This window comes from Barbus barbus, assembly GCF_936440315.1.
Source record: "Barbus barbus genome assembly, chromosome: 1".
Lineage (NCBI taxonomy): Eukaryota > Metazoa > Chordata > Actinopteri > Cypriniformes > Cyprinidae > Barbus > Barbus barbus.
In genome coordinates this window covers 8,606,497-8,632,973 of record NC_136729.1, presented here as the reverse complement: position 1 = coordinate 8,632,973, position 26,477 = coordinate 8,606,497, and the positions used below count along the sequence as shown (strand labels likewise).

At 38.4% G+C, this 26,477-nt stretch overlaps 1 protein-coding gene across 1 annotated transcript; it reads right to left on the bottom strand.

Moving 5' to 3' along the window:
- Window positions 1-23,126, bottom strand: LOC306874472 (uncharacterized protein). The gene is made up of 6 exons (XM_079424540.1): window positions 22,748-23,126; window positions 15,312-15,461; window positions 9,615-9,737; window positions 6,800-6,904; window positions 6,438-6,536; window positions 1-4,693 (listed from the first exon to the last, which is right to left on the bottom strand). The coding sequence occupies exons 1-6, from the start codon at window positions 22,754-22,756 to the stop codon at window positions 3,098-3,100; spliced, it is 2,082 nt and encodes a 693-aa protein (XP_079280666.1). The 5' UTR covers window positions 22,757-23,126; the 3' UTR covers window positions 1-3,097.
- Window positions 23,127-26,477: the final 3,351 nt, after the last annotated feature.

Here is a 26,477-nt window from a genome sequence, read left to right as displayed (position 1 = left end):
ACCTGACACCTGATATTACTGAAAAAGGTGTCTCAAAGATGTTGGATGAGAGCCAAACTCCCTGTGAAAAATCTCCCTGTGAATTATCTTGCATATTCAGGTTGGTTGAGATGGCTTTGAAGGGCCAGAGTTTTGAAGAGAGGTTGTGTGGTTGAAGGGGCTGGTGGTCTAATTCAGTTTGGCTTAAGTTAGCAAAATGGCTTCAGAAAATTGGTGGGAAATTGAGACTTCTGATTAAAACATACAAACACAACCTTTAAAATCACTCCGGTATCTGTTTGGTAGCTACTTTCTAGAAACGTTGTGATGTCCCTCCCTCCTTTTTACTCAGAAGTTGCAGTGCAAATTTCAACATACAACACACAAATGTATGGAATAAGAAACACAGTAAGCCTAAAGTGAGATCAGAAGCAAGCTATTATGTGACATAACAGCAGGTATATTAACTGGCTAACAAATTTTGCATGTTTCTCCACAAAAAAACAGTACAAATTTATCTTAATTTGGAAAGAGAATGGTTTGTCTTCCTACCAACAACACACAGGCCTGCAGTGTCATCATCTAGAGCAGGGGTCCTCAATTCTGACCCTCAAAGTCCACTTTCTTGCAGAGTTTAGCTCCAACCTTGATCATACTCACCTGCCTGTAATGTCTAGTAATCCTGAAGAACTTGATTGGACTGTTCAGGTGTGTTTGATTAGGGATTCTTGAGAAACCCTGATCTAGAGCAGGGTTGCCAAGTCCTGTTCCTTGAGATCTTTTTTCCAGGAAAGTTCAGCTCCAACCCTGATCAAACACACCTGAACCAACTAAATAAGATCTTTAGGAGCACTTGATAATTACAGACAGGTGTGTGGGAGCAGGGCTGGAACTAAACCCTGCAGGTAGTTAGATTTCCAGGAACAGGACTGGGCGGCAGCCCTAGAGGCTACATTTTCAAAACTGTAAGGGACACAATTTTCGTCATCAAAAGTGCCCGTGGACGTCCACTCTAAAACCCAATTTTTGAGTCCGCGTACAACCCTAATTGACCCTTCACAAAGACCCGCCCCCTTCGTTACTGTTGCTACTTCCCGATAAGCCATGCCTCTCTCACGCCACACATCATGTTCTCACGCAGTGAAAAATATATTGTGGAGCAAAGAGGAAACTGACACCACGACAAGACAGAGCAGGCTACTTTGGGTATAAAACAAAAGCCCCTTTCACACTTACAGACTTTGCTGGAAAATTACCAGTAAATTGCCGTAAAGAGATCATGTGTGAACAGGACCTTTTCAAAAATGTACTGGTATGAGAAGTTATAACCTTACCAGTAAATTGCCGGAATGACGCTGTGTGTGAACGCAGAATGAAGATTACTGGTATGAGCACATACGAGTTCAGAACGTGGTGATGTAAGATCTACTCTGGGCCAATCCAGAGCTGTTGAATTTTGATTCAACGTCAATCATAACATTCTGACGCAGATGACATATTTACTCCGCACTGTGTAGTTCGGTTTGAAGTTGTGTAATGCGAAGTCTCTGGCTCAAAAACGCAGCATAAATGTGAAAGTTTGACACAAAAATGAAAGTGAAAGTGACATATGGCCAAGTATGGTGACCCATACTCGGAATTCGTGCTCTGCATTTATCCCATCCAAAGTGCACACACACAGCAGTGCACACACACACACCGTGAACACACACCCGGAGCAGTGGGCAGCCATTTATGCTGCGGCACCCGGGGAGCAGTTGGGGGTTCGGTGCCTTGCTCAAGGGCGCCTCAGTCGTGGTATTGAGGGTGAAGAGAGCGCTGGACATTCACTCCCCCCACCTACAATCCCTGCCGGCCCGAGACTCGAACCCGCAACCTTTGGATTACGAGTCCAAATCTCTAACCATTAGGCCACGACTTCCCCAAAACATCAATAAAAACACTTATTGCATATACCTCTTCATGTTTACAAACACAACACCGGGAGGTGCAGCCGTTTAGAGGTAATTTCTGGTTAATGATGTCACAGAATTAGAAACTGATGTGTGAATGGTGTTTTTCCGGAAAAAAGACGGAACATTGATGCCTGTGTGAACAACACATTTGTTAAATTACCGGTTAAGTCGATGCGATTACTTCACGGCAATTTACTGGTATTACTGTGTGAAAGGGGCTATTGTCTCAGCTTTAAAATTGTGTAATTTTTAAAGAAATTCAAACAATAAATACCATTTTCCATTTTGGCTCTTTAACGTGTCGTGACAGATCGCTGTAGCGGCACATGAACCAATCATCTCTTCAACTTTACCAGTTATCACTCAAAATGAACATGAATGAACATCAGAAGGTATCTTGTTTCAACTGTGTAAAGACATCAGTACACACCTTTATTTTTTAATTCAAGTCCACCGATGTTAATCTTTTCTCCTGTCTATTTTTTTTTTTTTTTGTGCAAAAATGGCAGGTTTTCCATTATGATTGGTCGGATTGCCTGTCAAGGATCAATTAAACACACCTGAACAAGCTCATCAAGGTCTTCAGGATCCCTAGAAAATCACAGGTAATTGAGTTCGATCAGGGTTTGAGCTAAACTCTGCAAGCAGTGGCCCTCCAGGACCAGATTTGAGGAACCCTGCTGCAGAGACCATACAGCTACATTAGCAAAACGTTTAAGCCTAAAGTATACTTTGGCCATCCACGTTCTGCAATGGTCTGCAGACTGTCCACTTGACACAATTTTAGTCATCAGAATTGTCCACGGATATCTGTGCACAGTGTTTGCTTGCAGTCCAATTATTGTGTCCACGCACAACAGCCCAGGCATGTAAAAGTTGAGACCGAACGAGTTCACTAGGTGGGACAACTCATCCATCCACCCTCATCCACAGTTGAGTATACTTTGAAAGCTGTGTGGACATGGCTGGGCATAAGATGAAGTGTAACGTGGAAAGAGAAGTAAACCTGGGCCTTAAGGTATGTTGGCCTTGCGAGGTTTAAAAAGTTGCTCAGAGATTTGAAAATGGTAGGGGATAAGAATTGCATTTGATCATTTGCATACTGTGAAACTGCATTTTCAGCATAGATCAACCTTACAGGTTCCTTCCACCAACACTTACCATTACAAACTTAATCTGTTTCTTTTATTAAGATCTTTTAGATTTGTGGCTTCCTTCAAGAACTGGTCAGCTTTCCTGAGCTTCTCCATTGCTGCAGAGAGCAAGATCTCCGGACTCGCGTCCCCCTTCATTTCTGTTTCACCACTCTGTGCAGTCGCGATTGCATTCAGCAGCTCTCCAGTCTCTTTGATCTCAGAAGACACTTTGCTTTGCAAGTCCTTTACGTCACTTCCATCTGGTTTAATTGGTGTCTTTTTTCCATTGCTTTCCATCGTCTCCGCATTCTCCACAAGGAGGTCGCCTAGGGATGAGGAGCGGGCCTTGGAAGAAAGCTTGAGAGGCATGGTGAGATGCAGGGACATGTTGGCACATTGGCTTGGGGTTGGATGTGCATTGGCAACTGAGGTCTTTGGGGTGGTGGACGGAGTTTTTAGCGATGGCTCCTCCAAACTCTCAGCTTTGCTGTCAGATGGTTCTAGATCATCCTCGCTGGTCTCCAAATCTTGTCCCTGGGAGCTTCCTTTGAGCTTTGCGGAGGATGGCGTAACTTGGTCACCAGTCTCAGACTCCTCTCCTGAGTGCTGGCCACTGTCTAAAGACTTCTCCTCCAAATCTTCACTTGACACATCACCAACTGGCTCAGTTTTGGGTTCGGGAATCGTCAATTTGATGTGAACTGTTTCTGAAGACGAAGTGGTGGTGGAGTGGGTAACGACCATTGGGTCACTTTGTGTGGGAGTGTCCTTGGCAGGTGCCTTGATTGGCTTCTTCTTGAGTGGAGCAGGGGGCCTGGGGCTTTTTTTTACAGATTCAGGGGTTGAAAGCGGAGTTAGATTCAGTTGTGAAGGTTCTGGTGAGGTTGCAACTTCTCCAGTGGTATCAGAGGCTTTCTTTGAGTTTTGCACTTCTTGTTCAGCTCTAGGTTCTTTTGATGGTATAGTGGGTGAATCCCACATCACTACTTGTGGTTTCATGACCTTTGTGGACAGAACAAAGGTCTCTACTTCCTCTAACTTATCCACGTCTTCTATCTCATTTGAAGCTCCATCTCCCCTGGTACCTTCACCCTCAACCTCTGTATTCTTCTCTTTTTCCTCTATTGTGACTCTGGCTGGTGTTACCAGTTTGGTAGGCTTCATATTTTTGGAAGGAGGAGCAGGGGGCTGGACGCTCTTGGTGGAAGGGGTCGGTTCGGAAGAGTCAGTGCTTTCTGCTTCAACCTCCACTTTACTATCTGAGACATTCTTCTCAACAGCAGCCCCATCAACAGAGACGCAAGGCTTAGACTCCTTTGATGGAGGCATCGGTGGCATCGCCTTCTTTTGAGCTGCAGATTCCTCATTTTTGGGCTCATCCTCTTTATGAGTTTCGTTGGGTTTGTTGTCTTTTGATGGCGGCATGGGCGGCTTTATAACTTTCTTTTGGGGTGTGGACTCTTCATCGACATCCTCCTCTGGAATGTTGTTCATTGTCACAGATGGTTTAGAAGTTTCGGTTTGTTTATCCCCTTCTGTGTTCAAGCCATGAGTTCCATTCGGCATGGTAACTTCACCATCAAGGTCCAGTCTTAATATTCCATCACTTGAAACATTCGCAACCTGTAAGAATAGACAGAATATTACATTTAGATGATATTTCTGGCTTACTGTTGTTAGGCATTTAACACTAGAACCGCCACGGGGTAAATTTTTTGCCGTGGCTGTTTTTCAAATGTACATAACAGATTTTCAATGAAACATTCAAGTCTCCCAGTCATTGACTGTTGTTAATTTGTTTCGATAAAACCAGATCAGAAAACGGGGCATTTTATACCTATAAGCGCCAGCGGGTCAAATTTACCCACTATATAATGCCTGTATTTGTGTGCTGTAATTTTCTTGTCGCTTATGTTTTAACATTGTACATTGGTAGACAGCACCTTTCACTCACTGAATTGGTGGTTATCAGTTTAATAAATAAAAGACAAAATGAGTAAGTGTAGGCAATTTATGGATGCTGAAGAGGTATAAGAAGCACTAAATACCACGAGCGTAGTAAGATAAGTAATGCATGGTAATAAGATGGTAGTAAGATAAGTAATGCATCCTGGTCGGCTCAGCATCTGACAGCAATCAAGATATAATATTTGTTTTAGCCTAACGTTACTCATAATTGTTCAAAATTTGGATTATTAAATTTGTTTTGCCATTTCTATCGTTTATTGTTCGCTTCTGCGGTGCTATTTAGTCTGCCCGTTTCCTGAAAAAAAAAATCAGATCTATGATGTAACTGTTAATGAATAAAAAATTTTTTTTATATACATTACCTGAAGTTTATTGGTGGTGTTCTCTTATTCAAATTATAACTGATATGACTAAACAAATGAATAATTAATTAGGTGAAGCTGTGCGCTTGAATTTGTCATCGCATTATGCAGTGTGGTAAATTATTATTGCTCCGTCTATATAGCTATTTTAGCAATTTAAATAACATAGGTTAATATATCATCTAATATGATTAGCCTATATTATTATTATTATTATTAATATTAATGAAATTGTAGTATAATATTTCACCACCCAAATATTTATTTACTTCCTTCTAATTCTCGTTGTCAGTGCTTGTTTAGCTTATATTGACCGTTATGAAAAGTGATTAGTGGCCTGTATAAAAAAAGCCTTGAACATAACATGACAAAAATATAGTTGATGACTACACAATCATTTCATGACTCTAGACACTTCTTTGTGAAGACCGTGGCATAATACAGTGAAATAATGTTCTTGAGCCATATAAAAACAGTTGTAATGAGCGCGGGTAAAAATTTACCCGCTGGCGGTTTTAGGTATACAGCAACCCCCTGGTGGTTCTAGTGTTAATGTAAGTATCCATATAAATCTAAAATATTTAGTAAGTAAAATGTAAAAAAAAATACATTGAAACAGAAGAGTTAATTTAAATTGTAATAATATTTCACAATATTACTGTTTTACTGTATTTTGATCAAATTATTATAATAGACTGGTTACAAAAATAATCTCAATACTGCATAATGCATATTTAATATTTTCTTTACTACCTTTTCCGTCATCAAACACTCATTTAAATGTTCAACTTTAAAACACTAATGATTTCATAGTACTCTTAAATGGAATATTTAGCAAATCTCAAAATGAATACTCAATTCCATACTGTACATTATACATTTTTTTATTTTTATTATATATATATATTTTTTATTTTTTCAACAAAAAATTATAGAATTTTAATAACAGCTTTAGTCAGAAATATATCTGTGTATCCTTAGCTGCTCTCCAACAGGGTTGATAAACTTTTTTGTGCATGTGAAATATTATATCATACCTCCTTCATGTGTATCCTTGTTGGCGGCCTTCTTCCACGGTTCCCCTTTGGTCGGTTCAGTGTAACATGTTCTAAAGAGCAGCTTTCATCAACTTTTACCTGAGATTTTAAACATAAAAAAGAATATGTAACTGTATCTATGTTCGTTCATGCAACACCATATTTATTCAAGAAGATCACAACAATGGTCACATGTAAAATATTTTCAATGGTCACAAAGTTTTTTTTTTTTTTTTTTTTAAATTTGAAAACTTCAAATGTGACCATTAAAAATATTTTACATTTTTTAGTCATGGTGCTATTTATGTGCATTTGTCTTTAAAAATCATAGTAAAATTTTACAGGTCAGCAATAAACAGTACCTCATCAAAAATGTTGTTCTTTGCCTTATTGATTCCTTCACGGAGTGCCTTGATCCAGGCTTCTTTATCCTCAGCAGTTTGTGCCTGAAGTTTGACATCTTGGACCTAAAATGAACACAACAAATTTATATGAAGTCATAGAAACTAGTATGACATGCATAAACATGAATAAAACACTGAAAAAATGACAGACTCAGTTGCACATGCTAATCCTATTTTGCTTTTCTGTACGAAATAAAATTAGGAAATAACTCAAGCTGGATCAAGCATTTAGTATTATTCTGGATCACAAGCTTTACCCACCAGACCACATTTTAACAATTACATTCAGTGCAGTATAAAGGGTTCATTAAAGACACAGGTTCAGTTTTGAAACTTCATTAAAATGAAACCGGAAAATACAGAGTGATTTGTCCGTAGGATGTCCCATTGTTCAGTTAGATTTATATAAAGTCTGTCTAGCATCCTGTATATTGCCAGACTCAGCACGAGTCTCCGAAGTGCACTTCACTCTTAAAAAATAAAAGAAAAGATTGATGTTCTTAGAGTAGGGTGTGTCTAAAATACTTGTGAAACAGGAGGGTTTGGAATCTCTTAAATCTTTAAACTCTTTTCAAGAACTACAGTACGTGAGGTTTAGTTATAAAATAAAACACAAGGCTGTGGTGTCTGACTCACAGCTGGTCACAGTATTCAGGAGAGGAAAAAGTGACATGTTGGTCTGGCTGCTCTTTACACACACACACATTTTCTCCTCTAGAGAAGTCTCTTGACATCTGCTTCGCTCTTTGCAGTTCGCCAACACTTCACTCTTGTCATCTGTTAGTAATAATCCATATTTCGCCTGTTAGGTATCTTCCGCATTTCTCAAGTCCTCTGCCCACCTCCAAGACTCTGGATTCAGTGTTATAGTGTACAGTAAACAATGAATATATACAGACTATTGCAAGGAACTAGAACACCAAGTAAAGATTAGATGAGGTTGTAATAGATATGAGCTCATGGAGCAGTATGACACACACACTGTCTGTGTGTGTGTGTGTCCAAAAGTTATGACATATCATGTGCAATACAGTACACACTCCTCAGGATGAAGTCATCATTTACCATCAACTCTAAAGCGTCAGCAAATAAGGGTTTGACGGGTAAAACAATATAGCAGTCTACTTGCTTAAAGTGAAATTAATCTCAAAAATATTTCACCGCAGAACAAAAAGACACTGAATGCTTATACATTTTCTTAAAGTGCAATGCCCTTAAAACTGTTTCTGGGTCAATGACATGATGCTCCTTTTAACGCATCTATTAATTTTCAAACATACATTAAAAATGCAGTCCACACAGACAATGACTTCAATACACCTCTTCTATTATTAATATGCTTTCAATTTCTGAATTAAAATGCATTTCTGTGGAGCTTAACATCAAAGATTATATGTTGGTGAAACCATCTGGAACTACCATTAAACAATAATCATTTATTTAAAAATACAAGTTTTAAAACATTCTTATTATAATTGTGCCTGTGTGTCAAGGTCAGTAAGTCCGTTAAAATATCAGATAATTTGAATTTATGACATTGTGATGATGAGAGTGCTTGTGGTTGTCAGATCTCAGATGGATAACAACTAGAAAATTTACAACATTTTATTATTTTTATGATTAATTCATGATATTTGACAATAGATAAATTCCTTCAAGTTTAATCTGAAATATTAAAATGACCAAAACTGAAATAAAGGATTTAACAAATATTTCATTTTGAACCTAAAAAAAAAATCAAATAAAATGAAAACTACTTTAAAAATAGAAAAATAAAAGCTAATACAAAATATTAATAAATAATATAATACTATATAAACCACTGGTATGTAAAAAATAATCATTTTCTTATTTTACTTGTTAAATATGCATTTATTTTACATTAAATCAAAATTTCTTAAAAAATAAAATAAAAAAATAAAAAACCAACAAAGATTACATTTGAAAAAAATAGAAATGTTTTCCAAACATCCTTATTCATCAGTGACTATATTTTGACACACTACATATAGTCTACAGAGGAAAACCCACTTTTCACTAAAAAGTACAACAATTATGTTTTGTGGGTGTTTTGATATACCACAAGTATTTGCGTAGTTATACAGGAAATCTTGCCTCTGCGTTTTTGAATACATAAACACTACGACAGGAAATGATGCCTTGCTAAAGGTTGTCTTGCGTTTCACACTATGACTGTTAAAATCTTTTTTAACCTTGAGTAAAGGCCACTTTTAACAAAAAGTCTGAAACATTTTTAAACCTGCGTTATTAGACTAAAGTACAGTGCCAAAGGTTTATATCGTGGATTGCCAACCCATTATAAAGTATAAAAAATTTGAAAAATAACCCTCGGTGAAAACATGTAACAGGATGTTTATCATTTATTACCTCACAAGTGTTGCAATATTTGACTCCAAGCATAAAGGAAAAACAGCATTCATGCAATAGGCGACCTTTCACACACACATTCTGCCATTATTTAAAGCAACTTTGAAAGCAGTAAAGTGTCAAAGAACATGAGGCATGAGTAATTGGCTCATCATTGGTCATGTGTCCGTTCAGATATGTGTCTGATTCATTAGACTCAGTACAATGACCTAGTGTGCCTCTAGTGCGTGCCATATTGAACAACTGATGACACGACTGCAAGCCAGCCATCGATGACTGTGTATTGCATTGTCATCCTAATGTGAGCCACTCTTTATATCACACACAAAGGGAAGGGTAGACTGATATATTTGACGTGGTGCAGCAATGAAATGTTAATTATTACCTTGTTTCCACACTTAGGGCTTCGTATTAGTACCAGTCTGTGTTTCTTCTTGAAAGGACTCTTTAACTCGTGGCAAGTGTCGTAGTTGTCCAAGTCCAGTTTCTCCAGACATGTTGTCAATTCCTGCACGACAGGGAAAAATGTTCTTATTTGTAAAAAGGATTAACCAGAGGAAAATTGGATAGTTCCGAGGTTGTTCAATGGAGTTTAGTTATGTTTTATTTAAAGGAAAAGTTTACCCAAATATGAAAATGCTGTCATCATTTACACACCCTCTTATTGTTTCAAACCTGTATGACTTTCTTTCTTCCATGGAAACCAAAAGAATATAGTTAGCAGAATGTTCACACTGCATGAGGACTAAAATATTCAATGACTTGTGCACTACACTGAAAATTTTTTGCATTTTATACATATGAAGAAGAGTCATAAAAAGATGGTGGTGAGTTATCAGTTAAACTCTATTGAATGATAACGATTGTGCATTTTCATTGATTTCCTAAGCCACACTATTATTTACCCCTTTTTTTAAATCATTATTATTATTTATCTATTGTATTATTAAGTTATTAAGTTGATCTTGTCTTTTGTTCTGCTGTGTTTTTCTTCTTTGTAACTTTGTCCAAAGAAGAAAAAAAAAAAAAAAAGACGGTGATGATACAGAATTTTGATTTCTTGGTATTATCTTTGTCTCAGATGCAGAGTTATCATCGTTAAATAAAATTAAACTGACATTGTTAAAAGCATTTTTGTTTACTGAAATAAATCTAAAATAAAAAGTAGTATAAATATCGGATGAAAAACAAACTAATTGAAAATTAGGAATGTTGACTTGGCACCTAAATGAAATAATTTTAAGCAGTAAAAATAAAACAAAAAAATGAAATAAAAAATTAATTAAACAATTACAAATATTAAAAAAACTAATAAAATTGACAAAAGCACATAAAATTAATAAAAAGTAAACAAGTTATCAAAAAATAAAATAAAAACTAATTCAAAATATCACTACAACTATAATAGAATACAGTATCTCACAGAAGTGAGTACACCCCTCACATTTTTGTAAATATTTTATTTTATCTTTTCATGTGACAACACTGAAGAAATGACACTTTGCTACAATGTAAAGTAGTGAGTGTACAGCTTGTATAACAATGTAAATTTGCTGTCCCCTCAAAATAACTCAAGATTCAAGATTCAAGAGTTTTATTTGTCACATACACAATTATACAGAGTATAACCAGCAGTGAAATGTAGGTCAGGTCCGCTCCAAGGACAGTGTATACAAATATTAAGAGAAGAAAAGTAGAAAAAATAAAATAAAAGAATAAAATAAAATAAAATAAAAGATAAGATAAAAAATATAAATATAATGTGCAGGTCAGTATGTTGTTGACTTAAATAGTAATAAGAGGAATGTGCAAAAATAATGTGCAAAAAAGTTGTACAGGGTATTTAAATAGCAGCAATATGAGGTAGAGAAAAATTATGAATAGCTTATTGATATGGTGATATTTACATGGAGTCAAGTGATGTTATGACACAGAGTTAGAGTTTAGGAGCCTGATGGCCTGGGGGAAGAAGCTCCTCCTAAGTCTCTCAGTTTTTGCCATCAGACTACGGAGGCGCTTACCAGATGGAAGCAAAGTGAATAGACAGTTACCAGGGTGATTTGAGTCCTGATTTTAACAGCTCTATTTTTGCAGCGTTTGAGGTAGATGACCTGCAGAGAGGGGAGAGCAGAACCTGAGATGCGCTCAGCTAAGCGCACAACTCTCTGTAGTGCTTTGCAGTCCTGATTGGAGCGGTTTCCATACCACACTGAGATGCACTGAGTCAATACACTTTCTATGGTCCCTGAATAGAAAGTTTTCAGGATTGTTGGTGAGACCCTGAATTTCCTCAGCTGTCGCAGATGGTACAGTCTTTGCCTGGCTTTCTTGACCTGTGTTTGGATGCGTGTAGTCCAAGTCAGGTTCTCGGAGATGTTTCGAATCCACTGTGAGACACCAATGTGTCCCTGAGCAAGACACTTAACCCCTAGTTGCTCCAGAGGCGTGCGACCTCTGACATATATAGCAATTGTAAGTCGCTTTGGATAAAAGCGTCAGCTAAATGAATAAATGTAATGTAATGTAATGTAATGTTTACACCGAGGTTCTTGAAGCTACTCACCCTCTCCACAGGGGTCCCACTGATCGTAAGAGGAGTGTAGGGCTGCTGGTGTCTCTTCCTAAAGTCCATGATCAGCTCTTTAGTTTTGCTCACATTCAGAGAGAGACAGTTGTCCTGGCACCAAGATGTGAGTCTATCTACCTCATCCAAGTATGCGGTCTCATCGTTGTTGGAGATGAGGCCCAGAACCACAGTATCATCAGCGAATTTGATAATAGATGTGGAGCTGTGAGAAGACACGCAGTCATGCGTGTAGAAAGAGTAGAGCAGGGGACTCAGGACACAGCCCTGTGGGGCTCCTACGTTCAGGGTGATGGAGTTTGAGGTGAACTGGCCAACTTTCACCACTTGAGGTCTGCCGGTGAGGAAGTCTTGAATCCAGTCACAGAGTGAGGAGTTTAGGCCGAGGTCTGTGAGTTTAGATGCCAGCTTGATGGGGACTATAGTGTTCAAAGCTGAGCTATAGTCAATGAATAGCAGCCTTACATAATTCCTATTGTTGCTGTCCAAGTGTGTGAGGGAAGAGTGGAGGACGTGAGAGATGGCATCGTCCGTGGATCTGTTTGGGCGATAGGCAAACTGAAGAGGGTCCAGAGTATCAGGGATGGAGGAGCAAATGTGGCTCTTTACAAGTCTCTCAAAAACCTTCATGACTATAGATGTGAGGGCAACTGGGCGATAGTCATTCAGGCAAGAGGGTTTATTGTTCTTTGGCACAGGGATAATAATGGATTTTTTGAATGAAGTGGGAACCACGGAGGTAGCAAGGGACTCATTAAAGATAGACGTGAACAAACCAGCGAGCTGATCGGCGCAGGACCTCAGAACACGGCCGGTTATCCCATCAGGTCCGGCTGCTTTCCTGACGTTCACTCTCTTTAGCGCCCTCCGAACCTCATCCTCCGACACGGTGATTACAGGATCATCGCTGCTCTGCCCGCTGCTTCCTGACGCGCTGGTCGTCAGAGACGCGCCGCCGCCGTTGCCATCGAAGTGGCCGTAGAAGATGTTTAACTCGTCGGCCAGCAACGGATCTGCTCTCACCTCTGCGGAGGATTTGTTTCCGAAGTCACAGATGGTCCTCAGTCCCTGCCACATCCGTCGAGAGTTGTTGAGCTGGAAATGAGACTCAATTCTCTCTCTGTATCTGTGTTTAGCGGCTCTTACTGCACGACGGAGAGCATAGCACGATGCTTTGTACTCGCTCGTATTCCCAGACAGAAGAGCCTCATTGTAAGCGGCAGTGCGTGTGTTAACCGTGGCACGGATTGTTCTGTCCACCCACGGTTTCTGATTGGAGAATGTCCGTATCGTTATTGTTTCTGTAGCTTGCTCGGTTAGCGTGTTTACGAAGCTTAATACTACATCCGTGAACTCGCTGACGTCAGAAGAACTCGCCCGGAACATGTCCCAGTCGACGTCATCAAGCGCCGCCTGCAGCATAGTCTCTGAGTGGGAGGACCAGCGCGTCACTACTCTCTGCACCGGAGGATCCTGAACGAGCCTTTGTTTGTATCTCGGTGTTAGAAAGATGGCGGCATGGTCCGATTTGCCAAAAGCTGGTAGTGAGCAGGCTTTGTAGGCATCCTTGAACTGAGTGTAGCAGTGATCCAGTGTGTTTGGTCCTCTAGTTGGACAGGATACGCGTTGATGGAAGTTCAGCATGACCTGTCTGAGGTTGGCTTTGTTAAAGTCCCCCGCGATGATGAAGGCAGCGTCAGGATGTTTGTTAATGTAGCCGCTGAGCACATCGTGAAGTTTAGACAAAGCCAAGCTGGTGTCCGCCTGTGGTGGAATGTACACAGCAGTAACAATGATCGATGAAAACTCCCGGGGCAGATAAAATGGGCGGCAAATAACGGAAAGATGTTCCAGATGAGGCGAGCAGGAACGTGACAGAATGGAGATATTCCTGGGATCACACCATTTCTTGTTGATCATGAAACATACTCCTCCACCCCTGGATTTACTGGCCTCTGCTGTTCTGTCCGTCCGAAAGACAGAGAAGTTATCACTCGGCATTACAGCAGTGTCCGGGACCGAGGACGAAAGCCACGTTTCTGACAAACAAAGGATGTTACAGTCCCTTATGTCCCGTTGGAAACTAATCCTGGCTCTAAGATCGTCCATCTTATTCTCCAAGGATTGGACATTAGCGAGGAGAATGCTTGGAAGAGGAGGACTGTGAGCCCTTTTCCTGAGTCTGACTCGAATTCCAGCGCGCTTCCCGCGGTGTTTCTTGATCCGTCGCCTCGGGGGGGTATTGCTTATCTCCGTGTTCCGAAGAATCTCCAGAGGCCACGCAGGATTCGTGGATAAAGTGTCCTGAAGCAGGTTGGTGTAGCGGTTACCAATGTCCAAAAGTGTTTCTATGTTGTAGGTGATCAGTGCCGACGTGAAATGTGTAAAAAGAGAAAGTAAAAGTAGGGAAAAAAGTAAGTTTAAGCAAAGTCTCAGTGGAGCGACCCGCACGGCGTCCGAACACAGCGGCGCCATCTTTGTACACTTAGGGGTGTACTCACTTTTGTGGCCAGCGGTTTAGACATTAATGGCTGTGTGTTGAGATATTTTGAGGGGACAGCAAATTTACATTGTTATACAAGCTGTACACTCACTACTTTACATTGTAGCAAAGTGTGATTTCTTCAGTGTTGTCACATGAAAAGATATAATAAAATATTTACAAAACTGTGAGGGGTGTACTCACTTCTGTGAGATACTGTATAAATAATACTAAAATAACACTGCACAGATGTTTTTTCTAAAACTCCTCATGGGAAAAAAATGACTAAATGAGTTCTTTGTTGACAGTAAGAGTACAAAGCTATAAAAATCTAAAAGCTGTACTTTGTGATTTTGCTTTATTTCTTCACTTTCACTTTGTGATTTTGCTTTATTGTTATGTCTTCATATGATGGTAGATGCTTTAGTACAATGAGGTGATTTATTTATTCTGTGAAACAACTTTTTTTTTTTTTTTTTTAAGTACTTTAAATCAATTTTAAATGTCTGGATGAAGCACGGATGATTAATTTAAATACTTTCTGCTTTGCAATTGGGATGGCAATAAATAAAAAATTATTCATCCCAAAACAAAAGCTTTCTAGAAAAAATGTGCCGAGTACAAACAAGTATTTTCTTAATTCACAATCCCAATGCATATTAATCTCATGTTAATCTTATTAAGCCTATTGCTGTAATTTTCCATCAAAACGTCATGACTTTCTCCGTCTGTAACAAGACTTTTTGTTTTCAGTTGAAACAGGAGGCTACACACTATTTTTAGCCGATGTAATGGTTAAACCAATGTTAAACAACAGCCAAATAGCTATTAATAAAAGTAATTTTATGATGGACTTTACAATCCAATTCACTCCCAGTGGATATACAATAATGCCCCAACCAACATTTTTTCTTGTGAAATAACATTTTACTCAAATTCATGCAATTATGAAAGTACAGTGGGGTGGTTTCATGTTGACTTCATATCTATGTTTCATAATGATTTAGCAGACTTACCTCATTTTCATAGACCGCAATCACTGTTCGTTCCAGCTGAATGTATCGGTCCTTGTAGCTACTCAAGAACTTCCCTGTAGACTTCTTCAACCAGCCAACCTTCCCAGCGCTCGTCACCTCTTTGGGCTTGGCTGGCTCCTCTTTCACACCCTGTTTTGGAAAGGAAGGAGGAAATCAGCATTTCTTAGTGAACCAAAATTCCAGTTTGACTTGGCATGCATTGAGTCCAGCGAGAGCATTCCTTCATTTTTTTGGCCGGCATATGGGTTTCATGCAACCTTCAACACCTTTTCAAATTTAATAGAAAGGACAGATGACACCTTATTTCCACATCTGCTTATTTTCCAAATTTTTTACTGTCTTCTCATGACTTTTGGGAATATTATCTGAATTTATTATTCAGCACGTAATTACTTGCGTTTGCTTAGGAAAGAATTACTAATATTATTTATATCATAATTTAAGGTCAGAGATTTAAACAAATTTCAGAATTGAACTTTTAAGGTGCACTATTACGTTTTAAGTGATCAGACTCAGAAAACATTAAAGCAGGGTTATTATTGTTAATTAAAATTAAAATAAAAACCATTTTTGTTCATTGAAATAACACTGATATAAAATAAAGATTAAATAATAGATGAAAAACTAGATGAGAAATTATAAATGTTGCCTTTAAATGAATAAAACCTAAAACTGAAATAAAGGCGAGCCTGTGTCTCTTTTAGAGTCTTTTTTTTTTTACGTTTTGCAATTATTATTAAATTACGAAAATAAAATGCAGCCCCATGCAGCTGTATTTAGAATTCAATAGGAATTTCAATAGGAGTCTATGCGAGGAAATTCCTGAGGATGTCTCTTTAGAGGATCCTCGAGGTGTTTTTCCACTTTCACTGGGCCTTTGGAAAGAGCAGCGTGTGCTAGAGAAGGTGCAGCTGTCCTAGGGAGGAGAACCTGCAGAATAATAGGAGCAGCACTGTGCCATGACTTTCTCACACTGCCCTGTCAGGGAAACCACCAGGTCACTCGCACCCTCGCAGCGTCTGCGCCGAGGGACGGGGACAGAGCATGAGGCGGCTCTTTGTTTCTCTCCTTCTGTTTCTGTGTAAATTGGAGCAGAGTGCATGGCACGGTACATCACAACACAACACACTCGCTGGAGAGAGACTTTGGGTGGGACGGAAAAATCTATATTGTGAAAAAACACAGTGGAGCCAATTTGGACCTACAAAGTGGAGCGCAAACGAGAGCAGAGTGAGACAGAGCATAAAGTGTTTTAAAGCATATGATAAAACAGGAATTAAGCCAAAACATACGCTAAGCTCGTGTTGATCAAACAGGAACTTCCAGTGCTAGATGAGATCATTTAAGAAAGTGAGAAGTTTCATTGGTGTCTGCTGAGGCATGCATCAGTGTCGCTGTTGCTCATACTAAGGTTTGGGGTTTGCTCAGGTCGCTTACACCAGCAAAACACATTCCCACACATTTGTACTATGAACATGACTGTGAAAGTGATCAGATATATGATTTTCTTTTGGTGGCTGACAAAATGAGCCAAAAAATTTACGGAAGAACTATCTATGAGGCAGAATATCATAGAGACTTGGTTTGGGCTTTTCTGACTTGGACTTATCAGAAAAAATATCCACCTAGTAACAGGCCTAGAAACATTGCAGAAATGCACTGAAAAGCACTCATACCCTAGCGACCGCATAGCGATGAGCAGAAAACCTTCCAAAACATCCAAACAATGTGTCTAAACTTTTGCATGGACAAGAGCAGAAATTATTTGACGAATTAATACATATTACTTATTACATTTGGATTTTCACAAAACTTGATCATGCAATTAAGAAAAGCACACAAAAATGTTCAAAGGAAGTGAATAATTATAATAATAAATGAGACAAAGACATAAAAACAATCTGTAATATATATTATATTAATATAAATATATTAATATAATATTAAACACTAGATATAAATGGAATAATAATAATAATAATAACAACAAGTATTATTAGTAGTAGCATTATTATACATTTCTATTAATTATAATAATTTTATAAAGCTTCCTTGATGTTTTCAAGACAAAAAAAGTTACTTTTTTTTAAAAAACACTATGCTTTAAAAATGGTTTCTAATGCTGAATATGGTAGAGGATCCATGCAAAAACTCTATATAACTCTGCATAATTGTTTAGTGAGACACTTCAGCCATCATGTGTTTCATATACATACAAAAGGCCATGCATGCGCACAGCTCCATCTAGGTCAGATATCACAGCCCTGACCTGACCAGTGTCGACTCGCCACACATTTAAATATGAATCATCTGTGCGCTTCTTCCCAAGACCTCACTGCAACCCAGACCAGAGCGACTCAACTTGTTCAAAGACTCTGCAACAAACTGCAAATTTTGGCAAGCATCTAACTTTCCATAATAGTTCTGTCCAAGCAAATGGAAACCTGTCCTCTTAAACAACTGTTGCAGTATCTTTGTAGTATATTTGCAAAATCTCAATCAGGGAAGTGTAAAACATGAATGCCAAGCAGAGAAGTATAAAAGAGGAAATAGTAACCAACATTAGAGAATTTACAGGAATTAAGTATTCTTGCTACACTATAGTCCTCCTTACCGCTAGATTTTAACAAAAAAGGGTAGAGAAGGGACAATTGTCAATGTGAAACCAGGTCACTCCCAAAAAAGAAAGAATCCATTGGAATGCACAAGTGCTTTTGCATGGTGGGAGTATAGTGTTGTGTAAACTCAGGGCCAGAACGTAAAAGTTGCTGGTTTGAGCCCTTCAAGGAAATAGCCATGCGCTTTGACCATTGTAACCTTGAGCAAGACAGCAAACAACGGGTCTCTCTCAGCTTCAGAAAGCATGCGTACAGACAGACCGCCCACAGTCCATTCACTGACCATCCAGTGCATGTTGCACACAAACATTTCTAAAGCGGCAAATAAACTATCCATGAGCATTGCGTTTTCTGGCTGAAAAATAAATATTACATACACTGCCATTCAAAAGTGAAACTTTTAATGTTTTAAAAATAATGTCTCTTATGCTCACTGAGGCTGTATTAATTTGATCAAAATACAGTAATATTCAGAAATATTATTGCAATTTCAAATAACTGTTTTCTATTTGAATATATTTTAAAATGTAATTTATTGCTGTGATCAAAGCTGAATTTTCAGCATCATTACTCCAGTCTTCAGTGTCACGTGATGCTTCAGAAATCATTCTAACGTGCTGATTTGATGCTTAAGAAACATTTATGATTATTATCAATGTTGAAGAACAGTTATGCTGCTTAAGTTGTTTTTGTGGAAACTGTGATACTTTTTTCACACTTTTTTTGTAACATTATAAAATCTTATTAAATGTAATATAAAATACTTATTTAGCATCCTTGCTAAATAAAAGTATAAATTTATTGCTGTATAGAAACATTTGAATGGCAGTGGATGATTTTTGGACAAACAGAATTCCAAATGCTACAAATATTTCTGCTCATTCATTTTTATGCTGCTGTGCAAGTTTTTGAATGAGGTTTTTTCTTTTATGGTGATATTGAGTAGGTCATATGTAACTCTAAAAAAGTATTCATTACTAGCTGCTAATTACTTCTTTAATAGTGTAATTAGATTACTAATTAATTACTAATGACTGTACTAATTACTCTCTCTAGTTGCATTACTTTCTAAATCCCATATCAACCTTGGACTAGTTGAACAATACAACGATAGACATGAAACAGTTCTTCCAAATAAATGTAAAATTGCATAAATTATTCCTAAATGTTCTATAGTCCATACAGTATTTAGTAACTATTTAAATTACAGAAAAAATAAAAGTAATCCTTTACTTTACTTTTTATAGGGAAGAGTAATTAAATTACAGTATTTAATTACTTAGTAATGCATTACACCCAACTCTGTTTACCAGCCAATAAATGTCACATAAAAACAAAATGAACTGTGCTTGGTCGCTTTACATGACGGTCAGACAGTCTCTTCCTGTGCAAGTAGGCAGATCTTGACCAAAACAAGCTGCAAAGTGACACAGATGTTAGGCTGATAGTGAAAAGATAAATGACTACAAAATGGCACATAAGTGCTCTTTTACTGCTGATGCTTTTAAAAGTTTATGACAAGATGAAAAGACGAGGACAGCCTCATTAAGAGCTTCATTAGGAGGTAAACACTGGGTGATCTTCATAAAAACAGTGAACAGTGAGAAGCATTTTCATGGCTCTCTGAAGTATATAAACCACAGATGCAGCACCACAACAACCAAAATTGACTGTGACCACAACAGCTGCTCTTTGTCTTAACGTCACATTAAATTGGGTATGTTTTTCCATGCTGTCATTATGTTTAGATAAATATGGCATCAAAGGCCATTCAGGCACAAATGGATTCCTTGACACAAATATCTGTAGCTATTCATCTCGATTCACATTTCAACTTCAGATACATCTGTTCTAATAAATGACAACCAAGATAGCATGCTAATGTCAAGGTATTGTCATCTTATCAAAGCTCAATAAAGATTCTTGCTGTGTCTGTGTACACTACATATTAACAGTGTGGCTTTTCAGCTCTGCCTTCCAGCACCACTGACCAATGTTACTTCCTCATTTCAGTGAGCATTTCCTGAAACTACTGCCTCACATAGTAAGAGGATCTTTTTCACAGAAATCTATGTTTACAGACAGACAGACAGACAGACAGACAGACAGATAGATAGATATTGAAAGACAGACAGACAGACAGATAGATAGATATTGAAAGACAGACAGACAGACAGACAAACAGATATACAGACAGACAAACAGATATACAGACAGACAGACAGACAGATAGATAGATATTGAAAGACAGACAGACAGACAAACAGACAGATATTGAAAGACAGACAGACAGACAGACAGACAGACAGACAGACAGACAGACAGACAGATAGATAGATAGATAGATAGATAGATAGATAGATAGATAGATAGATAGATAGATAGATAGACAGACAGACAGATAGATATTGAAAGACAGACAGACAGACAAACAGATATACAGACAGACAGACAGACAAACAGACAGATAGACAGATAGATAGAGGTTGGATGACAGAAAGATAGACAGATATTGACAGACAGATAGATAGATGGATAGATATTGAAAGACAGACAGACAAACAGATATACAGACAGACAGACAGACAAACAGATATACAGACAGACAGACAGACAGACAGACAGACAGATAGACAGATAGACAGAGGTTGGATGACAGAAAGATAGACAGATATTGACAGACAGACAGATAGATCCAATTCAATTCAATTCAATATTGCTTTATTGGCATGACTGTAAAAAATACAATATTGCCAAAGCTTGAAATATAATAACAATGAAAATATCAAAATAACAGAATTAAAACATTATAACAATATAAACTTAAACATTTTAACAAATAAGAACTTGTGTGAACATTTCATACCACAGTGTTTAACATATAAACACATAGGCTGAGGGTCACTGTGGTAGACAGTAGGGAAACACACTGAGGTCAGACATAATACATACATTACACACGTTCACCTGCTGTCTCTCAGACTGTAGCACACACACACACACACACGTTCACCTGCTGTCTCTCAGGCTGTGGCACGTCCACACGTATCTCGCAGCCAGTGCTGCTGTCTGTCCCTCTCCTAGTATTATCTTTATTTGTTCCTCTTCAGTCATGGCTGTAAAGTTCTTTATGATGTTTGTGGATTTGTTGATGTATATGTCTCTGATTGATTTAAATTGGTAACAGTGAAGTAGGAAGTGTGTCTCTGTCTCGATCTCTTCTGTCTCACAGTGAACACACACTCTTTGCTCTCTGGGTAACCAGCTCTTTCTGTGTCTGCCGGTCTGGATGGCTAGTCTGTGCTCACTGAGCCTGTACTTGGTCAGGATCTGTCTCTGCTTTGTGTCTTTGACACTCTGGAGATATTCTTCTAATTCATAATTAAATTTTATAGTTCGATAGAGTTGTAATTTACTTTGTGTTTTGGTTTCTTGATCCCAATGTTCCAGATATATATGTTTAGATTGTTTGTTAATTAGATTTATTTTGATGTTTGGGATAGAAGCAGTGCTGGTCTGAGACTGGTTAGTGTTAGTAGAGTTAGTCAGGTTAGTAAGTCTCAGAACCAGCTGACTGAGTGGACTCTTTTCAGGGTTCAGTTCTTGGGTTTGTAGTGCTTTAAAATGTAGTGATTCTCTGGGACTTGACTTTAGATGCATCCAGAATTTGAGGGATCTTTTTTGTATATTTATAATCAATGGGAAACGGCCTAATTCTGCCCTTCATGCATTATTGGGTGTTCTCCTTTGTAATTTTAGAATCATTTTGCAGAATTCTGTGTGTAGGGCTTCTGTTGGATGCCTGTCCCATCTAGTGTAGCTCTGATCACTGAGTGGACCCCAAACCTCACTTCCATACAGCGCTATGGGCTGAATTACACTATCAAAGATTTTACACCAAATTGGAAGCGGTATTTCAATATTTTAGAATTTTTTCTTGATTGCATATAGAGCAATCTTTATCTTTGAGAGCATTCACTGCTGTACTGAAACTCCCCGATGCAGTGATGATCAGGCCGAGGTAAGTGTATCGTGTGTTCTAGGGCGGTGCTGCCTAGACTGAACTGGTATCTGTGCTCCTGACATCTGGGCTTTTTCTGAAAGACCATAATGCTGGTCTTTTTCAGGTTTACTGCCAGGGCCCAGTTCTGGCAATAGTTCTCCAGCAGGTCTAGGTGTTGCTGTAGTCCCTGTGGGGTGGATGACAGCAGCACTAGATCATCTGCGTACAGCAAAAGCTTGATATTTAAAGCTTGATCCTAGATGTAGCTACACAGAAAGACAGACATACACCCCTGGATGGATGGAACATGTTCAAAACAATATCTATCTATCTATCTATCTATCTATCTATCTATCTATCTATCTATCTATCTATCTATCTATCTATCTCGAAACAGAAAAGAGTTAGCAAACACAAGGCTTGTCTTTGAAGGGTCGGATGCTGCTTCACTTCCTGATGCCGATCTAAAGCTACATCATCTCGATCTGATGAACAGAATATTAATAGTTCTTAACTAAGACTGACTGTTGGATTTCACGACGAGTTTCATTTCAGTGCACCAAAGACGCTTCCAATAAACAAGTGATGCAACCCACCATTTCAATGCATTCGTTTCCTACTCGCACGAGAAAGAATAACAGTATCAGCACTGAACGAAGTCAAAGTTAAAGAAAGTCAAGTGAGTTTTGTTTCACGTCGCCAATGATGTTGCAACAGATAGATTATATAACATGCTTCAATGATCAAATTTAAAACACCATCTGTACAGCGATAAAGAAATGTCAAATACTCACATCTTCCATGATATACAAACAAAGACCCCGTTATGCGCAAAAGAAAACGCTCGACGCAGGACTTTATCTGGGGTTAAAACTGTTGATCTGTCTTCGTCTCAGCTTTCTCACATCCAACATGACGATGAAAAACAAGGAACTGTGTATGAGGCACAAATGTAACGGGACGCTGCTGCTCTTTTCCTCTTTCGACTTTCAGCAGTTACAAAGTTTGAGGCTTGAAAAAAAAACTAAAAAAAACTTTGGTTTCCGGCAAGTCCCCAAAAGCCTCTGCCACTGCCAAGAGACACCACGGCCGCGTCTCAAAACACAGCGAGCTGCTTATCTAGACAGCTTCGGAACGCCAGGAATTCATCTCTAAACGCTCGCGCTCTAACAAACATGCTTCAGCGCGCGAGGTCTAAAGTGACTTTCCAGTGAAAAGACTTTTGAATGGAATTTGTATAGATCTATTTTGGGTAATCTCGATTCTCACGCGACCCAAATGGTCTTTCTATGCCTCTAACACGTGAACTATATTTTAAAGACGACGTTGTATGCACAACATAAAGTCTTTTGTGATAAATGAGTTAGATTATTGTTCCCTCCTAAAATGAACTAAAAAGTTTTCGAGCAGCCTGTACTATTGGTTTCCTCCGAGGTCAAGCGATTCTTTTGAGTAGGCCTAACTTGTTTTTCTCTCAAAATTCTGAAAGTCATAATTTCAAGGTCAAATTCAGACTTGCGAGATATAAACTTGGGATAGGTCAAACTGTGAAATGTCAACTCAGAATTCGAAGAAGAAATAAAAAACAGGATTGTGAGATATAAACTCAGAATTAAAAAAAGGTCAAGATTCTGAGTTTATATCTCACAATTCTGACTTTTACATAAACACAAAATTGCGAGATATGAACTACATAGGCCTATGCATTTTTTTTTATTTTTTATTTATTGTTTGGCAGAAACAGGCTTCCATAGAGAAAAGGTGTCAGTCAGTGGCTACCATCAACTGTTTGATTACCAACATTCTTCAAAATATCTTCTTTTGTCTTCAACAGTGAGTAAACAATGACAGAATTTTCATTTTTGGGGGTAACTATCCCTTTAAGACCCTCCATTTGAATTCACAGATTTTGTAAGATTGGTGTCTATTAAAAAAATAAACCGCAAAACAAGTGTCAGAGACTCAGAGGTAATAAAAAGGGTGTAAATAAAATTCTCATGAAGCATAAATGTGTTTGCATGATGCAAATGCAAAATAAACTAGCACAAATAGTATAACTACATATGCTATGCAAGTATAAATATACCTAAAGTGGAAAATATATAGCTGTAATACTGACATATATGTAAAATAGTTTGTGAATAGTTTATTAATAAAACACAGATAGAAAAAGTACTTTTACATGATGCACATATAGTACAGTAAGCTCAGGTAAGTATAAAAACACTCTCCATGATTGCACAAGCAGGCCGAAGGCTGTATCTGCAGAGATGGTGCACTTCCTGGGGGTGTGGAGGAGCACATCAGTGTGTGTCATAACCGAATAGGAAGAGGACGCAACCAGTTTCCTAATAATCACACATCACATCACAAACACAATGACAGGTTGAGGGAATTAGTGGCTTTTTTTAATTAAAGGTTGTGACCCCAGTGAGCACTGGAAATTTTTATGTGGCAACCAGCATTTTTCACCTACCCAAGGCTTCATCTGCTATTTATAAAGACGACCACTCAGTTTCTGTTTCACGTAGGTCTGAGGTGATGATCAAATAAAATGATCAGATTCATTTTCTTTTTCGTGACCTTTGCACAAGATGGGGGTATTGCTTTCTGGTTTGCAAATGTCATCAAACCAAATGGGCCTTTAGTACATTTGAAGCTTACGAGTCGGTCAAACTATCTTGTGCACTTTTATGATACTTAAGTAGCTTTAAGCATAAATATTCAGCTAAAACTAAATTAAATATTTACTTACAGTGTTTCTGTTGCTTATACGGTTCCCCCCTATTTAGACAAGCAGTGCTGCATCTGAGCCACACCACTCAAACCACACACTCTACCCATACGCTGTGTTATAAACCACATAGCTTTGTATTTAGCCTCTGGTTTCACAAAATTAAAAATGTTGTTCAATGCATTAAGAGCACCACACAAGAGGAAGTAATATGATGGCTGATGATTGTCAACTAGTGCACTGGTTGAAGTTAATATTTCAGTAATGTGTTATGTGACTTCACTAATAGAGAGTGTGAAAAGGGAGGAGTTCCTGTTTCACAGAGAAACAACATGGCAGTTCATATTAAATCTATAACCAACAAAAAATCTGCAGAGATGCATTATAGCTATTCTTTATACAGGTACATCTAAAAAAAATTGAATATTGTGAAAAAGGTCAATATTTTTTGTCACTCATTTCAGAAAGTCAAACATATATTATATAGATTCATTACATAGAGTGAAATAATTCAAGCCTTTATTTCTTGAAATTTTGATGATTATGGCTTACAGATAATGAAAACCCAAAATTCAGTGTCTCAGAAAATGACATAAGATCAATAAAAAAGGATATTTTAAACAGAAATGTCAGGCTTCTGAAAAGTATGTTCATTTCTATGCACTCAATACTTGGTTGGGCCTCCTTTTGCTTTAATTACTGCATCAATGTGGCGTGGCATGGAGGCAATCAGCCTGTGACACTGCTCAGGTGTAATGGAAGCCCAGGTTGCTTTGATAGCGGCCTTCAGGTCATCTGCGTTGTTGGGTCTGGTGTCTCTCATCTTCCTCTTGACAATACTCCATAGATTCTCTATGGGGTTCAGGTCAGGCGAGTTTGCTGGCCAATCAAGCACAGTAACACCATGGTCATTGAACCAGCTTTTGGTACCTTTGGCAGTGTGGGCAGATGCCAAGTCCTGCTGGAAAATGAAATCTGCATCTCCATAAAGCTTGTCAGCAGAAGGAAGCATGAAGTGCTCTAAAAGTTCCTGGTAGACGGCTGCGTTGACTGTGGACTTCAGAAAACACAGTGGACCAACACCAGCAGATGACATGGCAGCCCAAATCATCACAGACTGTGGAAAATTCACACTGGACTTCAAGCAACATGGATTCTGTGCCTCTCCACTCTTCCTCCAGACTCTGGGACCTTGATTTACAAATGAAATGCAAAATTCACTTTCATCTGAAAAGAGCACTTTGGACCACTGAGCAACAGTCCAGTTCTTTTTCTCCACAGCCCAGGTAAGACGCTTCTGACGTTGTCTCTGGTTTAGAAGTGGCTTGGTAGCCCTTTTCCTGAAGACGTCTGAGCGTGGTGACTCTTGATGCACTGACTCCAGCTTCAGTCCACTCCTTGTGAAGCTCTCCCAAGTGTTTGAATCAGCTTTGCTTGACAGTATTCTCAAGCTTGCGGTCCTGTTCCTGATTCCTGTTGCTTGTGCACCTTTTCCTACCCAAATTCTTCCTTCCAGTCAACTTTGTATTTAATATGCTTTGATACAGCACTCTGTAAACAGCCACACCTTTCAGTAATGGCCCTCTGTGACTTACCCTCTTTGTGGAGGGCATCAATGTTCGTCTTCTGGACCATTGCCAAGTCAGCAGTCTTCTCCATTATTGTGGTTTCAAAGAACAAGAGATAACCAGAATTTATACTGTAGGGATGGTCATTAATTGAAACTCAAATGTAAATATTCTAATATTGTGAGATACTGATTTTTGACTTTCATGAGCTGTAAGTTCTAA